Source organism: Lipotes vexillifer, unplaced genomic scaffold (genome assembly GCF_000442215.2).
Source record: "Lipotes vexillifer unplaced genomic scaffold, Lipotes_vexillifer_v1.1 scaffold241, whole genome shotgun sequence".
NCBI classification, from domain to species: Eukaryota; Metazoa; Chordata; class Mammalia; order Artiodactyla; family Lipotidae; genus Lipotes; species Lipotes vexillifer.
The window spans coordinates 1,101,974-1,125,201 of record NW_006784922.1 but is presented as its reverse complement, the minus strand read 5'-3'; the positions used below and the strand labels follow the sequence as shown (position 1 = coordinate 1,125,201).

At 35.4% G+C, this 23,228-nt stretch overlaps 1 protein-coding gene across 1 annotated transcript in view; it reads left to right on the top strand.

Annotated features, from left to right (window-relative positions):
* The window catches only part of FCHO2 (FCH and mu domain containing endocytic adaptor 2), a 110,987-nt gene that overhangs the window by 727 nt on the left and 87,032 nt on the right, over positions 1–23,228 (top strand). Inside the window, exon 2 of the mRNA XM_007457114.1 lies at positions 15,264–15,355. Coding sequence (XP_007457176.1) covers positions 15,264–15,355 — 92 coding nt within the window. The remainder of the gene's footprint in view (positions 1–15,263; positions 15,356–23,228) is intronic.

The window sequence follows — 23,228 nt, the reverse complement described above, 5'->3', positions numbered from 1 at the left end:
GCCGGGCGCGCTCCGCGGCTCGGACGCGGACGACGGGCCCGCGGCGCGGCCGCCCCCAGTTGCGCGCTGCCGGCGAGTGCGGGCTGGAGCCGGGCGGAGGGGCTCCCCTCATTCCCACCCTGCAGGCCCCCATCTTAGCCCTTTGGCCCCCCACCATTTCCCCACGAATTCCCGGGCGGGCTTGGGCTGGATCAGCACTTCCTCTCGGCCTCGCAGCTCGGCTCGTTGGTCTGCGCCCAGGACTTTGCCTCTGGGCCTGTTCACAAAGCGTATAAAAGTTGAATTTAATGGAACTGGATTCCTTGGGCTTAAATGCGCCGATACGTCTCCCTGTTCTCCGTGCTCCTTCCCCTTCCTCATTCTTTCCACACCCTCCTTTTAACTCAGTATTAGCGTTAGGTGGTTCTCTGAGAATGAGTTCCCAGTCTCCCTGTGGAGTGTTTTTCTGCAGTTATTGTTTGCTGTAATGGGAAGCACAGTTCAGCCATGTACAGGAAAGTAGTATGTGTACTCAGGTATCTCAGGAATTCCATTTTATGGCTTGACAGTTGCGAATGCCACAATTCCATTTTAGTTAAGACGTAGAAATATTTAAAGTGGTACTCTTAAAGTGAATAAGGTAAGTCTTAAGTTCTTAATTTCTGAGTGTTTCAAGCATTGTCCTGCTTAGTAATGAAATCAGTTCATAGTTATTTGTTTTGAATGTTCCTTGTTTTCCACAATCGACATAAATACTAGACGTTAGGGTGTTTTTTTTTTCTTTTTTTTAGCAGATTTATTGAGGTACAATTCACCTGCCGTATAATACACCCATTTAAGTTAACAATTCAAGGATTTTTCGTCTGTTCATAGAATTATGCAAATGTCACCACGCTTTTAGAACAATTTCATCATCTCAGGAAGAATACCAGTGTTCATTAGCAGTCACTCTACATTTCCTTTTTGCCTCCATCCTAGGCAACTAATCTATAGATTTCTGCCTATGTAGATTTGTCTGTTCTGGACATAATCATATAAATGGGTTCATACATGTGGTCCTTTGTGACTGGCTTCTTTTACTTAGCATGTTTCCAGGGTTCATCCAGGGTGTAGCATGCAGTACTTAATTCCATTTTATGGCCAAATAGTGTTCCATTGCGTGTGTGTGTGTGTGTGTGTGTGTGTGTCTGTATCTCTGTATCTATCTATCTCACATTGTATTTATCCATACATCAGTGGTAGACATTTGGTTGGTTGTGCTTTTTGGCTATCATGAATAATGTTGCTATGAACATTTCTGTACAAGTTTTTATGTGGATGTATGTCTTATTTCTTCTGGGAATGGAATTGCTGGGTCATATTGTAACTCTCTGTTGAACGTTTTGAGGAAGGGCCAAACATTTTCCAAAGTGGTTGCACCATTTTACAATCCCATTAGCAATGTCTGAGGTTTCCAGTTTTTCCATGTGCTGGACAACACTTGTTGTTATCTTTTTTATTGTAGTGGTTGGGTGTGAAGTAATATCTCATTGTGGTTTTGATTTACAATACATGATTTTGTAAGTATTTTCTCCTATTCTGTGGATTGTCTTTTTCACTCTTTTGATGGTGTTCTTTGAAGCACAGAAGTTTTTAATTTTGATGAAGTTCAATTTGTCTAATTTTTCTGTTATCACATATGCTTTTGTTGTCATATCTAAGAAGTCTTTCCTAACCCAGGATCACAAAGGTTTACTTCTATGTTATTTCTATGGATTTTATATATAGTTTTAGTTCTTACATTTAGGCTTATGATCCATTTGAAGTTAATTTTTGTGTACGGTGCTGGAAGAGGTACAGCTTCGTGTTTTGCCTGTGGGTCTAGTCCCAGCACTATTTGTTGAAAAGGCTCTTCTTTTTCCATTGGATAGTCTTGGCACTCTTTTCAAAAATCAGTTGACGATAGATGTATGAGTTTATTTCTGGATTTTCATTGGTATCCCATCATCTATCCTTATGCTAATACCACACTGTTTTGATTACTGTAGCTTTGTAGTAAGTTTGGAATGGGGAAGTGCAAGTACTCCAACTTTGTTCTTCTTTTTCAAGATTATTTTGGCTCTCCTGGGTCCCTTGATTTTCCATATGAATTTTATATTTAGCCTATTGATTTTAGACTTCAGGTTTCACAGTGGCAATCTGTAAAACTTCTATAAGGATTACTTAAAATTTGGGGTTGTTAGAATGTTTTGTATTTTTTTTTAATTAATTAATTTATGGGTGTGTTGGGTCTTTGTTGCCGCAGGCGGGCTTTCTCTAGTTGCAGTGAGTGGGAGCTACTCTTTGTTGCAGTGCACAGGCTCTAGACTTCAGTAGTTGTGGCACGTGGGCTCCGTGGTTGTGGCTCGCAGGCTCTAGAGCACAGGCTCAGTAGTTGTGGCACACGGGCTTAGTTGTTCCGTGGCACGTGAGATCTTCCAGGACCGGGGCTTGAACCCGTGTCGCCTGCATTGGCAGGTGGATTCTTAACCACTGCACCACCACTGAAGTCCAGTTTTGGATTTTTGGATGCATGAATGTGTTTTTGAAATTTGCTAACTTAATTCAAAATTGCATGTTAACATTTTAAGGTTATCTTTTGTTTTGTGTTCATTGAGTTTTGAACATAGCCGTTTTTGATGTTTTGGCTATTTTATGAATAATGCTTTATGAACATTTTTTGCAGGTTTTTGTGTGCCCCTTGTTTTCCCTCTTAATAGAGGCATGGAAATAAATTTGGTTATCTGAAATCTAGAGAGAATCCCAAGTCTAGTTTGTGTTTTAGTGTTTGCCTTCACTTCCAATATTGAGTACAGATAGTTAAAATATACTGCATTTTATTTTACTTCCTGGCTGGGGATGAAAGCTCTAAATTGGATCTTAAAAAGCTCCAAAGGAGGGCTAAATGAATTAGGAAACCCTGGGAACCAAATAACTACTCAGAATTTGTTAGCTGTCTATTTAAGACAACTTAAAAATGTACCTATTTCTGAATCATTTATAAAAAATTTCTTAAAATAGAGAATTTGTAATATTAATTTCACTTTTCTCCCCTAATATTTAAAGTGGCACTGTCAAAACAAAATAAAACTTGTCAAAGTGAGGTAATGGGAACCTTTAAAGTTTTAGGTTTCTAACCAAACAAGCTGTTAATTGTTTTTTTCCCTACATATAAAAAGACAGATCTTTTTGTTGTGGCATTTTGTTAGAGGAAAGTTTGAATCATTCAAACTCTGTTCAGGTTCTTTTGAAAGCAGCACACCCTGCCTGTTTCTTTATAGCTTTTCTTAAAGTAAAACTATATGCTACATTACAAATTCCTTTACCTAATACTATACTTTGAAGAAAAAAAAATATCCCAAACTTCCTACACAGCAGGTGTTTTGTTGCTGATAAGTCAGTTTTTGCCACAAAGTATAGTGTCACAAAGATAATCAAGTTTAAAATGTTTTTCTTTCTATTAAAATTGGACAGCAAAAATAATGCTGATAACAGAAATCCACACTGTTCCCTTTAATGTATAAGAAGAGTTAGTCCTTCAAAAGATTACTTCAAAAAGGTATTGACAAATATTGCACTGAGGAAGTTTCTCCATCTGCTGCTTCTTTTTCTCAAGGAGTCGAGTACTAGTTTATAGTACTCTTGATTATATATGTCAGCCTTACAGTATAGTGATTAAAATGGCTTTATATATTTTTATATAAGTCCAAATTATTTAATTCAAGCGTTAAAAAGTTTTTTTTAAGGAATGGATTTCATAGCGATAATTACTTAAGGGGAAAAAACAAGCATACCTGATTTAAATACCTTATGAACCTTATTTTACATAGTAATCCCAGTCTATATAAGATATAAAGTATTCCCCCAAAGACACCAGGTATTCTTTAGCATACATCACATTGTAATGAAGTGACATTTTTAGTTAGGTGACTTTTTCCAAAGATCTCCATTCAGCATATCAAGAATGAATGAATAACAATTATCTTCAGTATTTTTGTTCTGAAGTTTTTCCTTATTTCTGTTTTTAAAAAAAAATTTTTCTGATTAACCAGTACAGAAGTCTCATACCATTTATCTATTGATTTCACTGGTATTGTCATGCTTTACTTTTAAATAAATTCAGAGCACTAGGTTATACAGTTCTCTCTTGGTATCCTTGGGAGATTGGTTCCAGGACCAATACCAAAATCTACATGATGCCCAAGTCCCTTATATAAGAGGCATAATACTGTATATCCAAAATTTGATCTGTCATTACATGGATAAACTGGGAGGATTAAAATGTTTTTAAAAATCTGGAGTTGCTATTAATAGGACTTTGGAATGCAAAACGTTATTATATTTTTGCTTGGTTATTTAGTAGAAATTTAGTATCCTACATGAGAGACTAACAGCCCCCCCCCCACATATTCTTTGGGGTTATTTATCCATATGAAAATTTTAAAATATACATCTTTAAAAAATTAGTTGAGGCAACCATAGAAACCCAGAATATAGACTTTTTATTACTTGAAATTTCCAAATATTGTAGTTTGGGGTACCTGCTTAGGATCTGATCCCATCAGATGATATACTAAAAATTTTAAAGTGTGTAGGTTTGTATATTTACATATATACAGTAATTAACAAATTTGCAAAATTTACGTGGTTTAGTATTTAAAAGGTACAAAAGGGAATGTAGTATAAAATCTCCCTTTTATCCGCCCACCAAGATCTCTCAAAAGGTAATCACTGTTACCAATTTCTTATGTAGCTTTCCAGACATAACCTCTGTATATACAAGCAAATAACATACATGTTTAAATGTGTTATTGTATAACTGTTAGCCAGTTAGCCATGCCCAAACTATTTTCAACTGCAGCAAGCTATGAAAATTCAAACTACAGATTCATCTAACTTGGTTCAAATAGACTTGACAGGTAGATATTATAAAACTATAGTATTTAATTTACTTTTATTATTTTAAAATTTTATTTTTGACTGCGTTGGGTCTTTGTTGCTGTACTCAGGCTTTCTCTAGTTGTGGCGAGCGGGGGCTACTCTTCGTTGGGGTGCGCAGGCTTCTCATCGCGGTGGCTTCTCTTGTTGCGGAGCACGGCCTCCAGGCACGCGGGCTTCAGTAGTTGTGGCTCGTGGGCTCAGTAGTTGTGGCTCGCAGGCTCTAGAGCGCAGGCTCAGTAGTTGTGGCACACGGGCTTAGTTGCTCCACGGCATATGGGATCTTCCCAGACTAGGGCTTGAATCTGTGTCCCCTGCATTGACAGGTGGATTCTTAACCACTGCGCCACCAGGGAAGCCCAAAATTATAGTATTTTAGATGGAACTAAATGTTATTGTCAGGCCGTTAGGTTTTTTTTTTTTGTGGGGGGGGCGGTGGAAGGGTGTTTTTGTTTGTTTGTTTTTGCCTTAATCATTGAAATTGAGGAATTGATGCTGATTTAGTGTGCGTAAGTTTAATTTAGGGGAAGGATTTTAGAGGACTGATATGGAGTGATAAAAATTTGCTGTCTGGGTTCTTTTCCAGCCCTACAGACGAAATCCTAAAGGTTCTGATCCTTTCAGAACTACTTAAATTATTTTGGCAAACGCATGGGAAAAGAGTATGCTTTGTGTCATCCTGCACTTTTGATTACCATAAGCCCTTTGGAAATACATATATATGTATATGGTACGCGGGCCTTTCACTGCTGTGGCCTCTCCCGTTGCAGAGCACAGGCTCCGGACGCGCAGGCTCAGCGGCCATGGCGCACGGGCCTAGCCGCACCGCGGCATGTGGGATCTTCCCGGACCGGGGCATGAACCTGTGTCCCCTGCACCGGCAGGCGGACTCTCAACCCCCCGGAAATACATATTTTATACACACATACACACACATATTTTGGAAGGAGTTTTTTGAGTCATGGGATATCTCCTGAGATTATCCACATCTTGATTTTATAATTCTCAAACAATTAACAGAAGCACCCTAAGAAGTCTGTATACAAATATAATGGCATGGAGACATACAGAAAAAGGAATAAAGGCTTGGCTTTCAATTTATCTAGTGTGGAAAAATGAAAAGATATTTGAATTGGAAGAATTTTAGTAGGAATCTGGTCCAGAGAGATAAGCAAAAATCGGTCAGATGTGAGGGAAAACAAAAGCAAAACAGTAATGGAGACCTGTAATTACAGTTGACCCTTGAACAATGTGAGGGTTAGGGGTGCTGACCCCTGTGCAGTTGAAGATCAGAGTATAACTTATAGTTCTTATAGTTGGCCCTTCCTATCCGTGGTTCCCCCATAACTGTGATTCCACATCTGCGGATTCAAGTAGTACTGTAGTATTTACTGTTGAAAAAAATCCACGTGTAAGTGGACCTGCGCAGTTCAAACCTATGTTGCTCAAGGGTCAGCTGTCTATCAATTGGTAAAGAGGCTAGAGAATGTTGCTGGAATGGCCAGAAGCAGAGAGGATTAAATTGGGAAGTGATTAGTGAACTGTGTGATGAAGTTGAGGTACACAATTCCCTCATTTCCATCATGCACATGCTCCTTAGTGGAATTGCAGGAGTAAAATTATGGAAGATATGACAAGCATGTTTGTTTGACTTCAGGGAAAAGATAGGAAGGTATAATGTAAGTAAAGCAAATTGGTGGTGCTGGGGCCTTAAATAAGAAGTGTTAGTTTTTAGTTGGTTGAAATAACAGCCAGTGAAGATATTTTTCTTTTTTATTTATAACTTATTATGTGCTCGTTAAAACACATAAGAAAATAAAAATTACCTAAAGCCTTTTACTCTGTCCTCTAAGATTTTCTTTGGAAGTGTAAAATTCAAAACAGGTTCTACTATATAATTCTGTATCTTGGTAATTTCAAATGATACTAACATCAAAGCATTTTTCTCATGTGATTAAATATTCTCTGAAAATATTTTCAGTATAGGTTTCATGGAATGGATAAGATGTAATTTTGTTATAGCATTACCCTTTTGGACATTTAGGTTACTTGCAGTTTTTGTTTTTTTCCATTTATGAATTATGAGGACTGGAGATTTAAGTGTTAAGGTGAACAGAATGTCAGATTAAGAAGGTAGCCTTTTGTGTCTTTCTAAGCATAGATTGAAAAGTTTTTGAGAAAACTGGAATTGTTGTTTTATTTTATTTTTCATTTTGAAAGTAATGAAAACTACATTTATTTACAGAATATTACAGAAAATTTGCAAGATAAAAGAATAAAAAATTAGCTCAAAACTATTTGCTTCTGCTATTTTTGTTGTGTCTATATGGTATCTTTTTAGATCGCTTGAAGGGTTTAACTAATTGGAAGAGCTGAGTTGTAATTTAAAAGATTAGGGAGGAGTATTTGAGGGGTGAGAAAATGATTTTTTTTAAGTAATAAGATTTGTTTCCTTCCCTCAGTCCACAGATGTGTTTGAGTAACTTTTGTTCTGACTGCTGAGCAATGTTCATTCTATGTTTTAATCGCTGTTTTCTGCTTTAGCAATATCTTGCCAAGAGCTCTGAAGAATAGTTTTAGTGATCTTGTGTGAAAATTTAATACATAAATAGAACATTGATTAGAAGAGATTATAACTTGTGGTTGAATGTCCTGTTTGCCTGTAGAAAAACTGTGTGCATGTATTTTATTCTTTTCTTCCTAGCAGTTTTCAAGGCAGAAATAGACCTGGAGGGCTGTCATTGCATATTTGTTGAATTCCTATCAAAAATGTCTAGAAGATTCTTCACTAGAGGGGCCATTCTTCAAAGCAAAAAAATATCTCCAGAATTCGTTAAATGTTTCATCATGTTTTTTCAGAGAAGGCAGGATAAAGTGAGATTACATCAAACACACATTAATGGTATATTTTACAGTGACTTGTCCAGGGTTACCTAATAAATGTCAGTAAGAGCTAGAGTAAAAGGAAAATGTAGAGAGGTAGGAAATGATGATATTTATTTATTTATTTTTGAGGCAGTTTAGAGTTGAGAGGAAGCTTAGGCATGTTACTGCTATTCACATGATAGTACCTCCTGACCCTTCTTTTCTCCTTCCAAAAAAAATTTTTTTTTTATTAAAAAGGAAACGAGGTAAAATCAACGTTTTAATGAATAGCCTGATTATACAGTGTACACACTTAATCTTTTGCCTATTTTTCTAGTTCTCGGACTTATCAAAAGTGAAGAATATCCATGTTTTTAATTTTAGTGTTGGTTTTACTGTTGCTCTTAAAAGGTCTTTGAAGGAGAAGTTTCAAAGCCTTAATTAAAATCTATGGGATTTATAGTTTTGTGCTTTTACACTATTACTTTCCGTGGTTCTCTAAAACCCAGATATGTTAACAGTTCCATTTTCATTAAAATAGGAATTTCATAGCATTGTTAATAGAGGAGTGCATTTTTTTCTTCAAGTGGAGATATTTTGTATTTTGATTATATTTTATGTCTATTAAATTTTTTTTAAAGTATAAAGTTATAAGATCAACCAGAAAAAGATGTTTTGAGTTACCAAAATAGATTTGATGACTTAAACTTTTTAACTTGAAATTTCAAGGATATCTCACTTGTCAACTCTATATTAGACCAGAAAAAAATCTGTACATTATTAGTGACTTGGTGACCTTACTTATAGCTTAGTTATCTTTTCAGCTAAATTTCACTTTAATTGATAATTTAGATGCAAAACAATATGCATAACGTGATCTTATTTTCATATTAAGCAGTAAAATATTTCTATATGTATGCCAAAAGGAATCTGGACTGATATACATCAAACTGTTAATTGCAGTCATCTTACTTCAATTAGAGTATTTAGGGGACACAAAGGTACTAAGTTTGTGTTCTCTTAAAGGACCTGTATGATTCTGGATTTCCATCTTTAAAGGATGATAAAACTTTTTTTTTTCCACTTCATATTAGGAATTATTAAAAAGATTTTTACACCTGTTTATATTGGATTATAACAAGATTTTATTTAGCTCAAGTCACATTCGGGAAACTTTGTATGGAAGTGCTACCTCTTTGCAAAGTGCATTGAGATTGGCAGAGAAAAGATCTTGTCTTGGTGTAAACCTTCATTGTAATTGTCCTCCTTGGGTCAGCAGTGGTGTTAGTAGCTGTTTTTGTCAGTTAATACTGAAAATTTCCCTGCTAGAATTTATTGATTAAAAAGGATAAAATATTATTTATTTAACTTTTTTGACAACTTTATTGAAATATATTTTGTGAACCATACAGTTCATCATTTAAAGTGTATAGTTCAGTGGTTTTGGTAATGTTCACAGATACGTGCAAACCATCATCACAGTCAGTCTTAAATTACCCCAGAAATTTTCATTACCTCAAAAAGAAATCCCGTACCTTTTATCACCCCATGTCTCACCTTCACCTCACCTCAAGCAATACACTAATCTACTTTCTGTTTCTATAGATTTCTCTATTCTGGACTTGAATAGGAGGGGAATCATATAGTATGTGGTCTTTTGTGACTGGCTTCTTTCTCTTAGCATAATGTTTTCAAGGTTCATCAATATTATAGCATGTATCAATATTTCATTTTTTGTTTCCTTTTTTATACATTTTATTTTATTTTTGGCTGCGTTGGGTCTTCATTGCTGCGCACGGGCTTTCTCTAGCTGCGGTGAGCAGGGGCTACTCTTCGTTGTGGTGCGCTGGCTTCTCATTGTGATGGTTTCTCTTGTTGCGGAGCACGGGCTCTAGGCGCGTGGCCTTCAGTAGTTGTGGCACGCGGGCCCTGGAGCGCAGGCTCAGTAGTTGTGGCGCACGGGCTTAGTTGCTCCGCGGCATGTGAGATCTTCCTGGACCAGGCTCGAACCCGAATGTTTCATTTCTTTTATGGCTGAATAAATTCCAGTGCATGGGTATATCACATTGCTTATCCATTTGTTAGTTGATGGACATTTGGGTTGTTTTCACCTTTATTATGAATAATGCTGCTATAAACATTAGTGTACTGATTTTTTTTGTGGACATACGTAATTTCTTACATGTTGATCACTGAATAAGCTAGCTGAAAATAAGCTCATCACTGATGAGTAAATACCTACTCTTAAAAATCTAGCTATTCAGGTTGGATTTCTTTTTGGTGTTCTAAAATCGATTGCGGTGATGGTGGCACAAGTCTAAATATACTAACATTTTTTGCATTGTACACTTTAAATGGCCAAATTGTATGGTGTGTGAATTATATCTCAATAAAATTTTATTAAAAAGAATAGGGGGCTTCCCTGGTGGCGCAGTGGTTGAGGGGCCGCCTGACGATGCAGGGGACACGGGTTCGTGCACCGGTCCGGGAAGATCCCACATGCCGCAGAGCGGCTAGGCCCGTGAGCCATGGCCGCTGAGCCTGCGGGTCCGGAGCCTGTGCTCCGCAACGGGAGCGGCCACAGCAGTGAGAGGCCCGCGTACCCCTTAAAAAAAAAAAAAAAAAAAAAAAAAAAAAGAATAAAAATGTGATCAGTAGAAGAAAAAATATTGGCCGTTGATAATCAAGATTTTGTATCAACAGTTGTAGTGTACTTGGGAGAAAATTGCATTTTACAACTGCTTGTCAGTATAGCTTTTAGTTCTGTTACTCCTGTATTAAAGACTTGACCTGTTTATTATTATTTTTTTATTAGAAAGTTAACCTATGCTCATTATTCCATTTTCCAGAGATAATTTGCTGTTAATAGTTTGCTGTATATGCCTTCAGATTCTGTTTGTATGCATATATGCAACCTGTTATTTTTTCAATGGAAATGAAATTTTATGTATACTGTTTCATACCATGCTTTAAAACAAAATTTATTGAAGCACATTTTACATATCATAAAATCTACCCAATTTAAGTGTACAATTCGTTGATTTTTAGTAACTTTACTGAGTGGTGCAGCAATCATTAATTTTAGAACATGATCATCCTCCCGATAATTAGATCTCTCATGCCCATTGACAGTTAATGCTCTTTTCTACCCTCAGCTCTAGGTGGCCACTAATCCACTTTCTTTCTCTATAGATTTGCCTGTTCTGAACATTTCGTATAAATGGAATCATACAATATACGGTCTCTTGTGTCTGGCTTCTTTCAGTTAGTAAAGTTTTTATGAGGTTAATCCATAAAGTCATATGTGTCAGTGTTTTTTCCTGTTGATTGCTGATTTTTATTCCATTGTGTGGATCTACCTCATTTTGTTTCTCCATTTATCAGTTTGGGACATTTAGGTTGCTCCCAACATTAGATTATTTTTGGCTTTTATGAATAATTACAACTTGCTTTTTTTTCTCACTGACATTATGTATATCTGGGCAGATTTAAGAAATTAATACTTAAAAATGTACTGCAATTTTTTTTACTGCAGTTAAAAAACACTATATGTATTTCATTGTAGGATATACTATCATTTGTTTAACCAGTAATGTTAATGGATGTTTCTGAGTTCTGTTTTTTCACAATTATAAACAGTGCTGCAGTGCATATTTTTCCACATTTATCTTTGTATGTGTGTTTTTGTGGTATAGATTTCTAAAAGTGGAATTGCTGGATTAAAGGGCGTGCACATTTACAGTTTTAGTAAAATATTGAAGACCAGAAAACATCTTTAGCTGTAATTCTTTTTGATAATAAAACTCTGTCATCAACTTACTTGTACATTTGTGTATTTTAGTTAGCCAAGAAAAAGCAAGTTCTGCTTGCTTGAGTTAACAGAATATGTTAAGAAAAAAATTTTTTTGTATCGAAAATGATAAACTTGTGGTTACCAAAAGGGAAAGGTGTGTGTGTGGGGATAAATTATGAGTTTGGGATTAACATACACACACTACTATATATAAAATAGATAATCATCAGGGACCTACCATATAGCCCAGAGAACTCTACTCAATATTCTGTAATAATCTATATGGGAAAAGAATCTGAAAAAGAATGGGTATAGTTATATGTATAACTGAGCCACTTTTCTGTACACCTGAAACTAACACAACATTGTAAATCAACTATACCCCAATATAAAATAAAAATTAAATTAAAAAAAGAGAAAATGATAGGAACATATCCACTTCAAGGTCAAGGGTGATAAAATGGATATGTAATTCAGAAATATTTACTGTTACTTTACTTGTCTTTGAATTAGACCAAAAACATTGATGGCTATTAATTAATATAACCTACATGGGGGTACTTTTAGTTAAAAAAACCTGGGTAATCTCAAATGGTGACAGAAATATGAGTTACGATTGCCAGTTTCAAGAGTGGTCTTCCCCATTTCCCCAGAATTTCCATTTTTTTTTCAGGTGAAGACACTGAAGCCACTTGTCTCCTACTGTATTTTTTGACATATGTATAGATATGTGTGTATTTCATACACTGTCATCTCTTATCAAAAGCTGTAAAGTAAGTTTTTGACAAGGTGAAAATAGGCCTGGGTTCTTGGTATTTGACTTTGAAGTTTTTTCTTTTTAAAGATACATGTATATTTGTGTGTGTGTGTGTGTGTATGTGTGTGTGTGTATGTGGAGAGAGAGAGAGCTATTTGAAGTATTACAATTTTTGTTTAGTTTGTGCCAGAGAAAAAGTTAATGATCAATAAATGTTTGTGTTAATAGGTTTATGAAATTAAGAAAACAGTGCCTAGAATCAGGCTTATTACATTTTTTAGAACTCAGTAAATGAATGAATACCCAAATAGGAAGAAATGACACATGGATTTGTAATCATGCAGCTTGTTTATGTGTAGTCGTTAGTGCCTCTTGAAGCAGACCTTTTCAGCTTCACATCCTCATTGGTATTTTTCTTTCTCTTTCCAAGTGAAGACCTGAGGGATGGAATAGCTAGTACTGTTTCCTAAGGTATATTATACTACAGTTAACTGTAATAATATTGTTATATTGAATGGTAAAGAAATTAATAAATCTCATTTCCTCTATTGGTAATTTCAAGTAATATGTTATTTGCATATCTGAACTTCCCAAATAAAGAGCTTACTTTTTGAGAACTTCTTAATAAGAACCTAGATTTCTGAATGTAATTTAACCTTTGTTTTTTGGCTGTGGTTGCGCGGCTTGCGGGATCTTAGTTCCCCAATCAGGGATCCAGCCTGGGCCCCTTGCAGTGGAAACGTGGAGTCCTAACCACTGGACCGCCAGGGAATTTCCCCCCCACCCCCTTTTTTTTAACCTTTCCTTGATTGATTAATGTTTACAGTACTGTAACAGTGAAACAAAATGCTCAGGACCTTATTGCCCCAGTTACTAGATGATCTCCAAGTTTTCTTGTTTTCTTTAAAAAAGAGAGATGGTAAATATTATTTCTTCTAATAGTCTGTGTGCTTGTGTGAATAGCCCTTCAGTTCCAGCTCATTTCTAATTTGAATATGCATGATGAATATGCATAATACACATTGGGAACCCAGGTAACCTGACTTGTTAGAATTATGTGCAAATGAAAACTGGTAGTTGTCAGGGGAGAACTTTGGGGACTGAGAGCTCCAGACTTTGGATTTTATAGTTTTAGATTTCAGATTTGTTTTTTTTCAGGGTTCATGACTATGTTATGGGAGTTGGTAGATAGTTTAATTATTTGTAGTTTCTTTATTATATTCAAGTAATGGAATGGATCCCTTGGAGGATTCAGGCCCTTGATTATTTTGTCTATAAATTTACTAATCTGCATGATGATATTATTTTTGCTTGCTGTAGGCTAGTGTTAATGGTTATTTCAGAGAATATTATTTTGACTGGAATAAATTTGCATGAAAAACCCAGAGAAAGTAAAGAACTAAAGTTAGATCACAGATTTTTTCTTTATTTTAAACATGAAAAATTGTAGAAGCCAAATGGATGTGTTTAGATTTATAGGAGACTGTAGTTTTATTTTATATTCTTTTTTTTTTAAATTTATTTATTTTTGGCTGTGTTGGGTCTTCGTTGCTGCGCGCGGGCTTTCTCTAGTTGCGGCGAGCGGGGTCTACTCTTCGTTGCGGTGTGCGGGCTTCTCATTGCAGTGGCTTCTCTCATTGTGGAGCACGGGCTCTAGGCGCGCGGGCTTCAGGAGTTGTGGCATGTGGGCTCAGTAGTTGTGGCTCACGGGCTCTAGAGCACAGGCTCAGTAGTTGTGGCACACGAGCTTAGTTGCTCTGCGGCATGTGGGATCTTCCCGGACCAGGGCTTGAACCCATGTCCCCTGCATTGGCAGGCGGATTCTCAACCACTGCGCCACCGGGGAAGCCCTATTTTATATTCTTGATAAATGGAAATGGATGTTCAAATGCTAGGGGTATTATTTGTATTATCTTATTACAAATATGATGTTTTAATTCATTGCATGTATAACAGTCTAATTACTTGCTATATTAGCTGACAGGTTTATTAGGGATCACTTCAGCTTAGCGGGAAGTTCCTATAATATGTTTCCTGTTTTTGGTGGACTGTGGAAAATTAAGTTTCAGTTTGCATAACACTTGCTTACGGCATTGCTTTCTATTTCCAACAAATATATTCAATTCTTCATTATTGTCACTGAAGAAAAATAAAAACTGCTAACTGCAAAAAGAGTTGTTGGGCTTAGTTTATAATTAGTCTTTGATTTCACGTATAAAATTGATATTTCTGATGTTTTCTGTGTTATGACTTGCTAATTTAGCTTTATATTGGATTAAATGGCATTAGGATTTTCTAGGGTTGTGTAGTAGTCCAGTTGTGTTAATTTCCCATTAGTTGAGGACTAGCCAATAGACTGTTACTGCTCTTTTATTAAAATTTTATCTCCTTTCTCACATCTCAAGTTGTTTAAGTTTATTGAAAGACTTAGATTGGTGATTATAAAGTGTTTCGTGGTATTTAGTGCTTATGTGATTAGTAAATTCTGTCTTGACTCAGAATTCAAGATTCAGTTATTTTAAAGTACAGACTCTGAGTTAAATAATCAGGAATCTCTCAATGCAGGTTAAAGGAATTGACATGGGATTTGGTAATGTATTTTAAAAGGTCCATGTTTATCTTTTCTAAATTATGCTGCATTTATTTATTAAAATTTCAGATGAATTTCATTAATATATCTTTATGAGTGATTATAGAATGTATATGTGTGTATTTTGTGTATATGTGTATATAATATGTTGTAAACTGTATCAAAGCATATAGTATTCCTTTGATACAGTTTAAAGTTATACAGTTAGAGCAATAATGGTTAAATTAAGGAAAAACAGCTCATTTGAGCATTAGAATTGCATGTTAGTTATCCTTAAGTTATTTTGATCTCTTTGTTAAACTAAAAATCTTTTTAAATTTTAGGGGGAAAAAAATAGTGGCTTTGATGTCCTTTACCATAATATGAAATATGGACAGATATCGACAAAAGAACTAGCAGATTTTGTAAGAGAAAGGTATGTATTTTTTAATAAGTCATTTAACAATTCATTATCAAGATAAATTTCAGAATATAAATAATTGAGAAAATTTTAGTTGGATTTAGATAAAAGTAATCAGTTACACTTTTAAAAAGTATACTATAGTTATACTTTAAAGTAGTGGTTCTCTGTCATCTACACACTGAGGACTAAATAGTGGCTGTCAGTGGCATTGATAAAATCCTGATTTGCAAATCACTGCTTGAAAATATTATCTATATATTTTTCATTGAATATGCTAGCAAGGTGATACAGTAGAAAAACTGAGGAATTTTGTAGGATAAGATATTACCATTTCTCTAAACAAATATGTCACTAAACAAACTTCTCAAATAATTTGAAAAGACTGTTTTCTGAACTTGTAGTTTAATTATGTATTATTATAACTTTTATATTTAAAAAGTCCTAAGTACATGTTTTTAAATTGTGCAAATTTAGAAACATAATTTTTTTATTACTCTTAGAATATAATAGTCAGTTAACAACTATTAAAATCAGTATAATTTTTTTGAATTTTATTTTTTTTATACAGCAGGTTCTTATTAGTTATTATTTTATATATGTTAGTGTATATATGTCAGTCCTAATCTCCCAATTCATTGTACCACCACCACCCCGCTTCCCCTCTTGGTGTCCATACGTTTGTTCTCTATATCTGTGTCTCTGTTTCTGCCTTGCAAAGCAGTTCATCTGTACAGTTTTTTCTAGATTCCACATATATGCATTAATATATGATAAAATCAGTATAATTTGATTTGATTAAGGCTATTTTGTGGCTGGGCCCACTTGGTAATTTTTACGTGAACACATTTAAAATCTTTACCTTTGCTAATATAGGGATACTTTGCCTTTAGATACAGTACTTCATTCATTTATTTTTTCAATATATATCCCATGTCTGGATTTTGGGGATCAAGAGGCAGCTTCTGCTTCATGGAGTTTGTCAACTGGTAGGAATTGGGGAACAAACGATTCCACGTTAGACAAATCCTCTTTGACTTCCATCTTTCTACTGGAGTTAAAAGGGGGACCATAAAGCCCTAAGTGCTGTGGATAAAGTTGTCCCTCACTGGCTCACTTTTCATCCCTGGTAAAAATAAAAGGAGAGACTCTAGTACTCTGCATCTCCCGGCACATCCCCTAGCCTCCTTCTCCCCCAATACTTACATCACTACTATAATTATCTACCTTGAGACCAACAGAGCAGTGGTAATTATGCTTTTTGGCCCTATTTATGTCAGTTAAGAAGTCCAGGACTCCTGGGGTCATCCCTTCTTTGCTCAGAATCTGACCCCTTAATGATTATGTGGGCAGTGAGACAACACCTTTCACTCCCCCTTCCCTACTTTATTTTTCTTCATAGCACTTAACAACCACCAGATATAAGTGATATTTTACTTATTTATTTGTCTGTTTCTCCCCACTAGACTGTAAACCCCACAAGGTCAGGGATTTTCTTTTTTTGTCTTTTTTGCTTATTGTTCATTCTCCTGCACTTAGGATAGAGCTCAGCCCTTAGTAGGCCCTCAGTAAAGATTTTTTGATAGAATGAATTTCTAACATCACTGTCCTGATCCAAGCTATCATTATTGTTGCCTGGACTGCAGCAGTAGCACCTAACTGGCCTATCTACATTCATTCTTGTTTTCCTGCAACTTATTCTCTGTAGTGTAATTGGAGTGTTTTTTGTTTTCTTCAAACTACAGATCAGTTTGTTACTCCTTGTTTAAACCATTTCAGAAGCTTCCTATTGCTCTTAAGACAGAACTGTATGGTCTGACCCCAAATTGCCTTTCAAGCTTTAGCTCACACTAGACTCCTCTTTATTCAGACTCCTTTTTCCTCTCCAGAGACATTGGCTATTTTATTGGCAGGCTTTTTTTCAGTCCAGATTTTGTACATGCTTAGTCCTTGTTTGTACATGCTGACCTTACGAGGTCAGCAGTGTGCTCACTTCTCCAGGGATGCCTTTCCTAATCTCTCTGACTAGGTCAAAATCACTTATTGTAATCTCTCTCAACATCATATATCTCTTTGTAGTATTTATAAAATGTTGTAATACTCATTTTTGTTATTTGTTCTTGTTTCCGTTCCTTATAGGGGAGCAGTGTACAATATTCTGTTGTATCCAGTGCCTAGCACAGAGCCTGGCACAATTGGATACTCATATTTCTTGAAGGAGCGAATGATAAAGAAAGGAAGAAAAGATAGACATAAACATATGCTATGCACTAAGGACTTTGCATACATTATCTCATTTAACTGTCAGAACTCTAAGTCCTATTTTATAGATAAGAAAATTGGGACCCAGAAAGGTTAAATAACTTCTTAGCTTAGTCATTCAGACTTTCTTTCTCTCATATCCTCGTCCTCTCCTCCCCACTTCCATGCTCCCTTCATTTCTCCTCCCTTTCTCCTTTGCTCCTTTCTTTCTTCCCTCCCTACAGCTTTATTGAGGTCTAATTGACAAACAATATGCTGCACATATTTAAAGTGTACAATTTCATACATTTTGACATATGCATGCACTCGTGACCATCACCACAATCAAGATAGTGAACATATTCATCTCTCCTTTGTAATACCTTCCTTCTGTCCCCTGCCATCCATAAGCAACTAGTCATCTGCTTTCGACACTTAGGTTAGTTTGCATTTTCTAGAATTTTATGTACATAGAGTCATATAGGATATACTTGGTTGTCCAGTGCTTTCACTCAGTATAATTATTTTGAGATTGATCCATGTTGTTGCATGTATCAGTAATTCATTCTTTTTTTGTTATTGAGTAATATTCCATTTATGGATATATTGTAATTTATCTGTTGAAGGAAGTTAGTTGTATCTATTTTTTGAACTTTGTAATGAGTGTATCAGTTTCATCATAGGGTAGATATTTTTTCTGACTCCTGTTACTCAGCACTTTTGTGAGATTCGTGTTGAATTTAGTATCATTTATTTACAATGCTGTTTAATATTAAATTATGTAAATTTACTAAATGTATTTATCTACTATTGTTGACAGACATTTGGGATGTTACCAGTTTTTTTTACTGTTACAAGTAATACTGCTTTGAATATTCTTGCACACGTGTCTCAGTATACATATATTTAGATTAGTGATTTACCCTGGAGTAGAATTGCCAGGTCTTAGAGCATGTGTATGTTCAACTCTAGTAGTTAATGCCAAAGAATTTTCCAAGGTGGTTGTACCAGTTTACACCAACAGCAGCCTTGTTGGAGAGTTCCAGTTGCTGCATGTCCTCATCAACACTTGGTTTTGTTTGTCCTTTAATTTGAGCCATTCTGATAAGTAGTACTCTCTCATTGTGGTTTTAATTTGTGTTTCCCTGATGAATAATGAGATTGAACATCCTTTCATATTGCATCTTTTCTTTTATGGCCATTTGCGTCTTTTCTTTGCATCTTTTCTTTTTGCATCTTTTCTTTTATGAAGTAGCTCTTCATCTTTTGCCTATTTTTCTGGTTTTTTTCTTCCTTTTAAAAAATAAATTGAAGGAATTCTTTATATATTCTAGATAAAAGCAGTTTGTAAGTTATGTGTTGCAAATTTATGTAAATGAGTTTGAGTTTTATATGTCGTCTAGCAGCCTGGTGATTCTTGTTTATTCTGTTAATTTTATTTATCTGTACATTCTTTTGGATTTTCTGTGTGTGCAATCATCTTGTGAAAATGACAGTTTTATCTCTCCCTTTTTAATACCTTTTTATACCTTTTATTTCTTTTTCTTATTGCCCTGGCAAATACCTCCAGTGTAATGCTGAATAGAAATGGTGATGATAGGCATCCTTATCTTGTTCCCAGTCTCACATTTCACTCTTCAATATTTATTCTAGTTTTTTTCCCTGCTATTTATCAGATTATGGAAATTCTACATACTATTTTGGTAAGGCTTTTGTTTTCCTTTCTAAAAAAGTCATGAATGGATGTTTTCTTTCTTTTGTTTTCTTTTGTTAGTCTGAATTACGTTGAATTTTGAATGTTAAACTAACTTCCCTTTCCTGGTATAAACCAAACTTTGTGGAGATGTATTATTGTTTTTATACATTAGTAGAACAGTTTGCTACTATTTTATTTCTTATGTTTGCATCTGTATTTATCAGTGAGATTGGCCTGAAAATTTCCTTTCTCTAAATATCCTTCTTACGTTTTACTAATCAAGGTTTGTTTGGCTTCATTAAAAGGGGTTGGGGAGTATACCCTATTTCTGTATTCTCTGGAAAAATTTGTGGGAGATTATAGTTTCTTCCTTATGTGTTTTATAGAATTTGCTGGTAAATCCATCTGGGCTTGAAACTGTCTTTGTAGGAAGGTTTTAAATCACATATTTAATTTTTTAAATAGTTACAGGACTATTCAGATATTGCAGCTCTTCTGTGAGTTTGATAAGTTATATTTTAAGGAGTTTTCCTATCTCATGTAAATTTTCAAATTTATTGCCAAAAAGTTATTCTTAATATTCTTCAATGAAGTTTTAAAAATGTCTACAGGATCTGTACTGACATCCCACTTTATTCCTGATATTGGTTATTTGTGCCTTCTCCCTTTTTTCATGATCAGTCTCATTTGATGTTTGTTTGTTTTTGTTTTTTTTTTTGGTTCGCGGGCCTCTCACTGTTGTGGCCTCTCCCGTTGCGGAGCACAGGCTCCGGACGCGCAGGCTCAGCGGCCATGGCTCACGGGCCCAGCCGCTCTGCGGCATGTGGGATCTTCCCGGACTGGAGCACGAACCCATGTCCCCTGCATCGGCAGGCAGACTCTAAACCACTGCGCCACCAGGGAAGCCCTGTTGTTTTTAATAGTGTGTACAAAGAACCAATTATGGACTTTGTCTCTTTTTCTATATTTATATTCTGTTTCATTAACTTCTTTATTTCCTTCAACTTTGTGTTCCGTTTTCTGTTCTTTAAATTTTGGGGGATGGTTGCTTAGCTTAATGATTTTCAACTTTTTTTCTTTTCTGACATATTCATTTAACTCTATAAATTTCTCTCAAGCGTAGCTTTTGTTCTACTCCACTAGTTTTGAGAAATAGGATTTTCATTATACTTTGTTTAAATTTTTAAAGTTTCGTTGTGTTTTCTTTCTTGCCTCTGTGGGTTATTTAGAAGTGCATTTCTTAATTTCCAAATATGTGTTGATTTTTAAAGGTATATTCTTCCTGTTGATTTCAAGCTTAATTACATTGTGATTAGAGAACATACCTGTATGATTTCAATGTTTGGAAATTTGTTGACACTTGGTTTATGCACCAGGGTAGAGTCAGTTTACTAAATATCTCTATGTACCTGAAAATATTTTGTATCTGTTGGGTATTGAGTTCTATATGTATTTATTATGGTAAGTTTGTGAATTCTGTTGTTTAATTTTAAAATATCCTCACTGGTTTTTGTTTTTTAATCCTGCTCATTTTATCAGTTCCTGAAAGAGCTGTTTTGAAAATCTTTCATATTGATTGTGAATGTTCATCCATGTAGTTCTGCCAATTTTTGCTTTATATATTTGGGGCCATGTTAGTAGATGGATAGAAATTTAGAACTATGACATCTTCAGGTGATTTGAACTTTTTTTTTTCGTTCATTATGCAGCGTCCTTTTATGTCTCTAGCAGTGTTTTTGCCTTGAAGTCTTCTTTGTTGTTATTAAAGTGTCATCTGTTTGCTTTTGGTTAGTGTTTGCATAGTGTTTGCATTCTTAGCTGTGTTTTTGTGGTGTAGATATGTTTCTCTCTTGTTTTTAAAGCCATTTTCACAATCTGTATTGTTTAATTGGAGCATTTAGTCCTTTACATGCAGTATATTTGCAGATATATTTGGGTTCAAGTTTGTTGTGTCAGCTTGTCAAACTTTTTGTGTAAAGCCTTTGTGTGTGGTTTGGTCTCTGTTGCAACTATTCAGCTCTGTTCTTTTAGTACAAAAGCAGCTGTAACCAACATGTAAATAAATGAACATGGATGTATTCTAATCTTTATTTATGAAGACAATTGGCTAGATTTGCTGATGGTGCTGCAGTTTGGTAACCCCTTTAGTATTTTTTTTTTTCTATTTATCCTACTTGTTTTATATTTTGTCCTCCTCTTTCTTGCCTTTTGGCCTTAAAAAGTTTTCTTTTATTCTATTAATTTTTTTTTCTTCTATCACCTTAGAAGTAATAGCCTCATTCTTCTAGTAGTTATCCTAGAGATTATAACATATTTCCTTGATGTATTAATTTCTAATAATAATTGGTACTTTTATCATCTTCCTGAAAATGCAGGAACCTGAGAACACTACCACCTCCTGACTTACATGCTTTATATGCCATTTGTGTGTGTGTGTGTTTAACTTTTCACTCTGGAAATTAAAAGTTTTCTATTTTTGAAACACTTTTTATTGTGGAAATATACACTTATATGCTATTTTTGTTGTGTGTTTCTTTAGCTTTTTATTTGAAAAATTTCAAACTTAGCCAAAAAAATAGAGAAAGTATTACAAACCACTAAGTAATGAACTATAATATAGTTTCAACAGTTTTTAGTATTTTGACAGTCTTGTCTGAAACAGTTCCCTGACATCAAATTATTGCATCCATAGATACTTATGTATGTGGTTTTGTTTTTGTTTTTTTTAATGTGCAGCTTGATCCTATGGACAGGTCTGTAGGCCAGAGATTTTTTTTTTTTTTTCTTTCTTTTTTGGCTGTGTTGGGTCTTTGTTGCTGCACGTGGACTTTTCTAGTTGCGGCAAGTGGGGGCTGCTCTTCATTGTGGTGCGTGGGCTTCTCTTGTTGCGGAGCACAGGCTCTAGGTGCATGGGCTTCAGTAGTTGCAGTGCGTGGGCTCAGTAGTTGTGGCTCGGCTCTAGACCACAGGCTCAGTAGTTGTGGCGCACGGGCATCATTGCTCCAGGGCATGTGGGATCCTCCCGGACCAGGGATCAAACCCGTGTCCCCTGCATTGGCAGGTGGATTCTTAACCACTGCGCCACTTAGGGAAGTCCCTATGTATGTATTTCTAACAGCTAATGACTTAGAAGACAATAATATTACCCATCTAACAAAATGGTAATTAAAAAATATTTTTAATATCTAACCTAGTTGATCTTTTTTTAAAATTAATTATTTTTGGCTGCGTTGGATGTTCATTGCTCTGCGTGAGCTCTCTCTAGTTGTGGTGAGCAGGGTCTACTCTTTGTTGCGGTGTGCAGGCTTCTCATTGCAGTGGCTTCTCTTGTTGCGGAGCACGTGCTCTAGGTACACGGGCTTCAGTGGCATGCAGGCTCAGTAGTTGTGGCTTGTGGGCTCTAGAGTGCAGGCTCAGTAGTTGTGGCGCAAGGGCTTAGTTGCTCCGCGGCATGTTGAATCTTCCCGAAGCAGGGATCAAACCCATGTCCCCTGCACTGGCAGGCGGATTCTTAACCACTGTGCCACCAGGCAAGTCCCTATATAGACATTTTTTAGATTTATTAAAATTATTTACTTTTTCTCTGATATTTTGTCCTGGATCATTTTTCTTCTCTTTAAAAAACATCTTTTAATATTCCTTAATGTGGATTTTCTGGTGATGAATTCTCAATTTTTGTTAGTCTGATCATATCTTTAATTTATCTTTGTTTTAAAAACTTTTTATTATGGACACTTTCAAACATATATAAAACTTACTCGAAGTTAGGAACTTAATATAATGAACTTCCATGTTGCAATCACTGAGCTTCAACATTGTCAAATCATGGCCAGGCTTGTTCCGTCGATTCCATACCACTACTCTTTTTCTTTTAATCATTTTTTAAAAAATTTATTTATTTTATTTATTTTTGGCTGCGTTGGGTCTTCGTTGCCGCGCATGGGCTTTCTC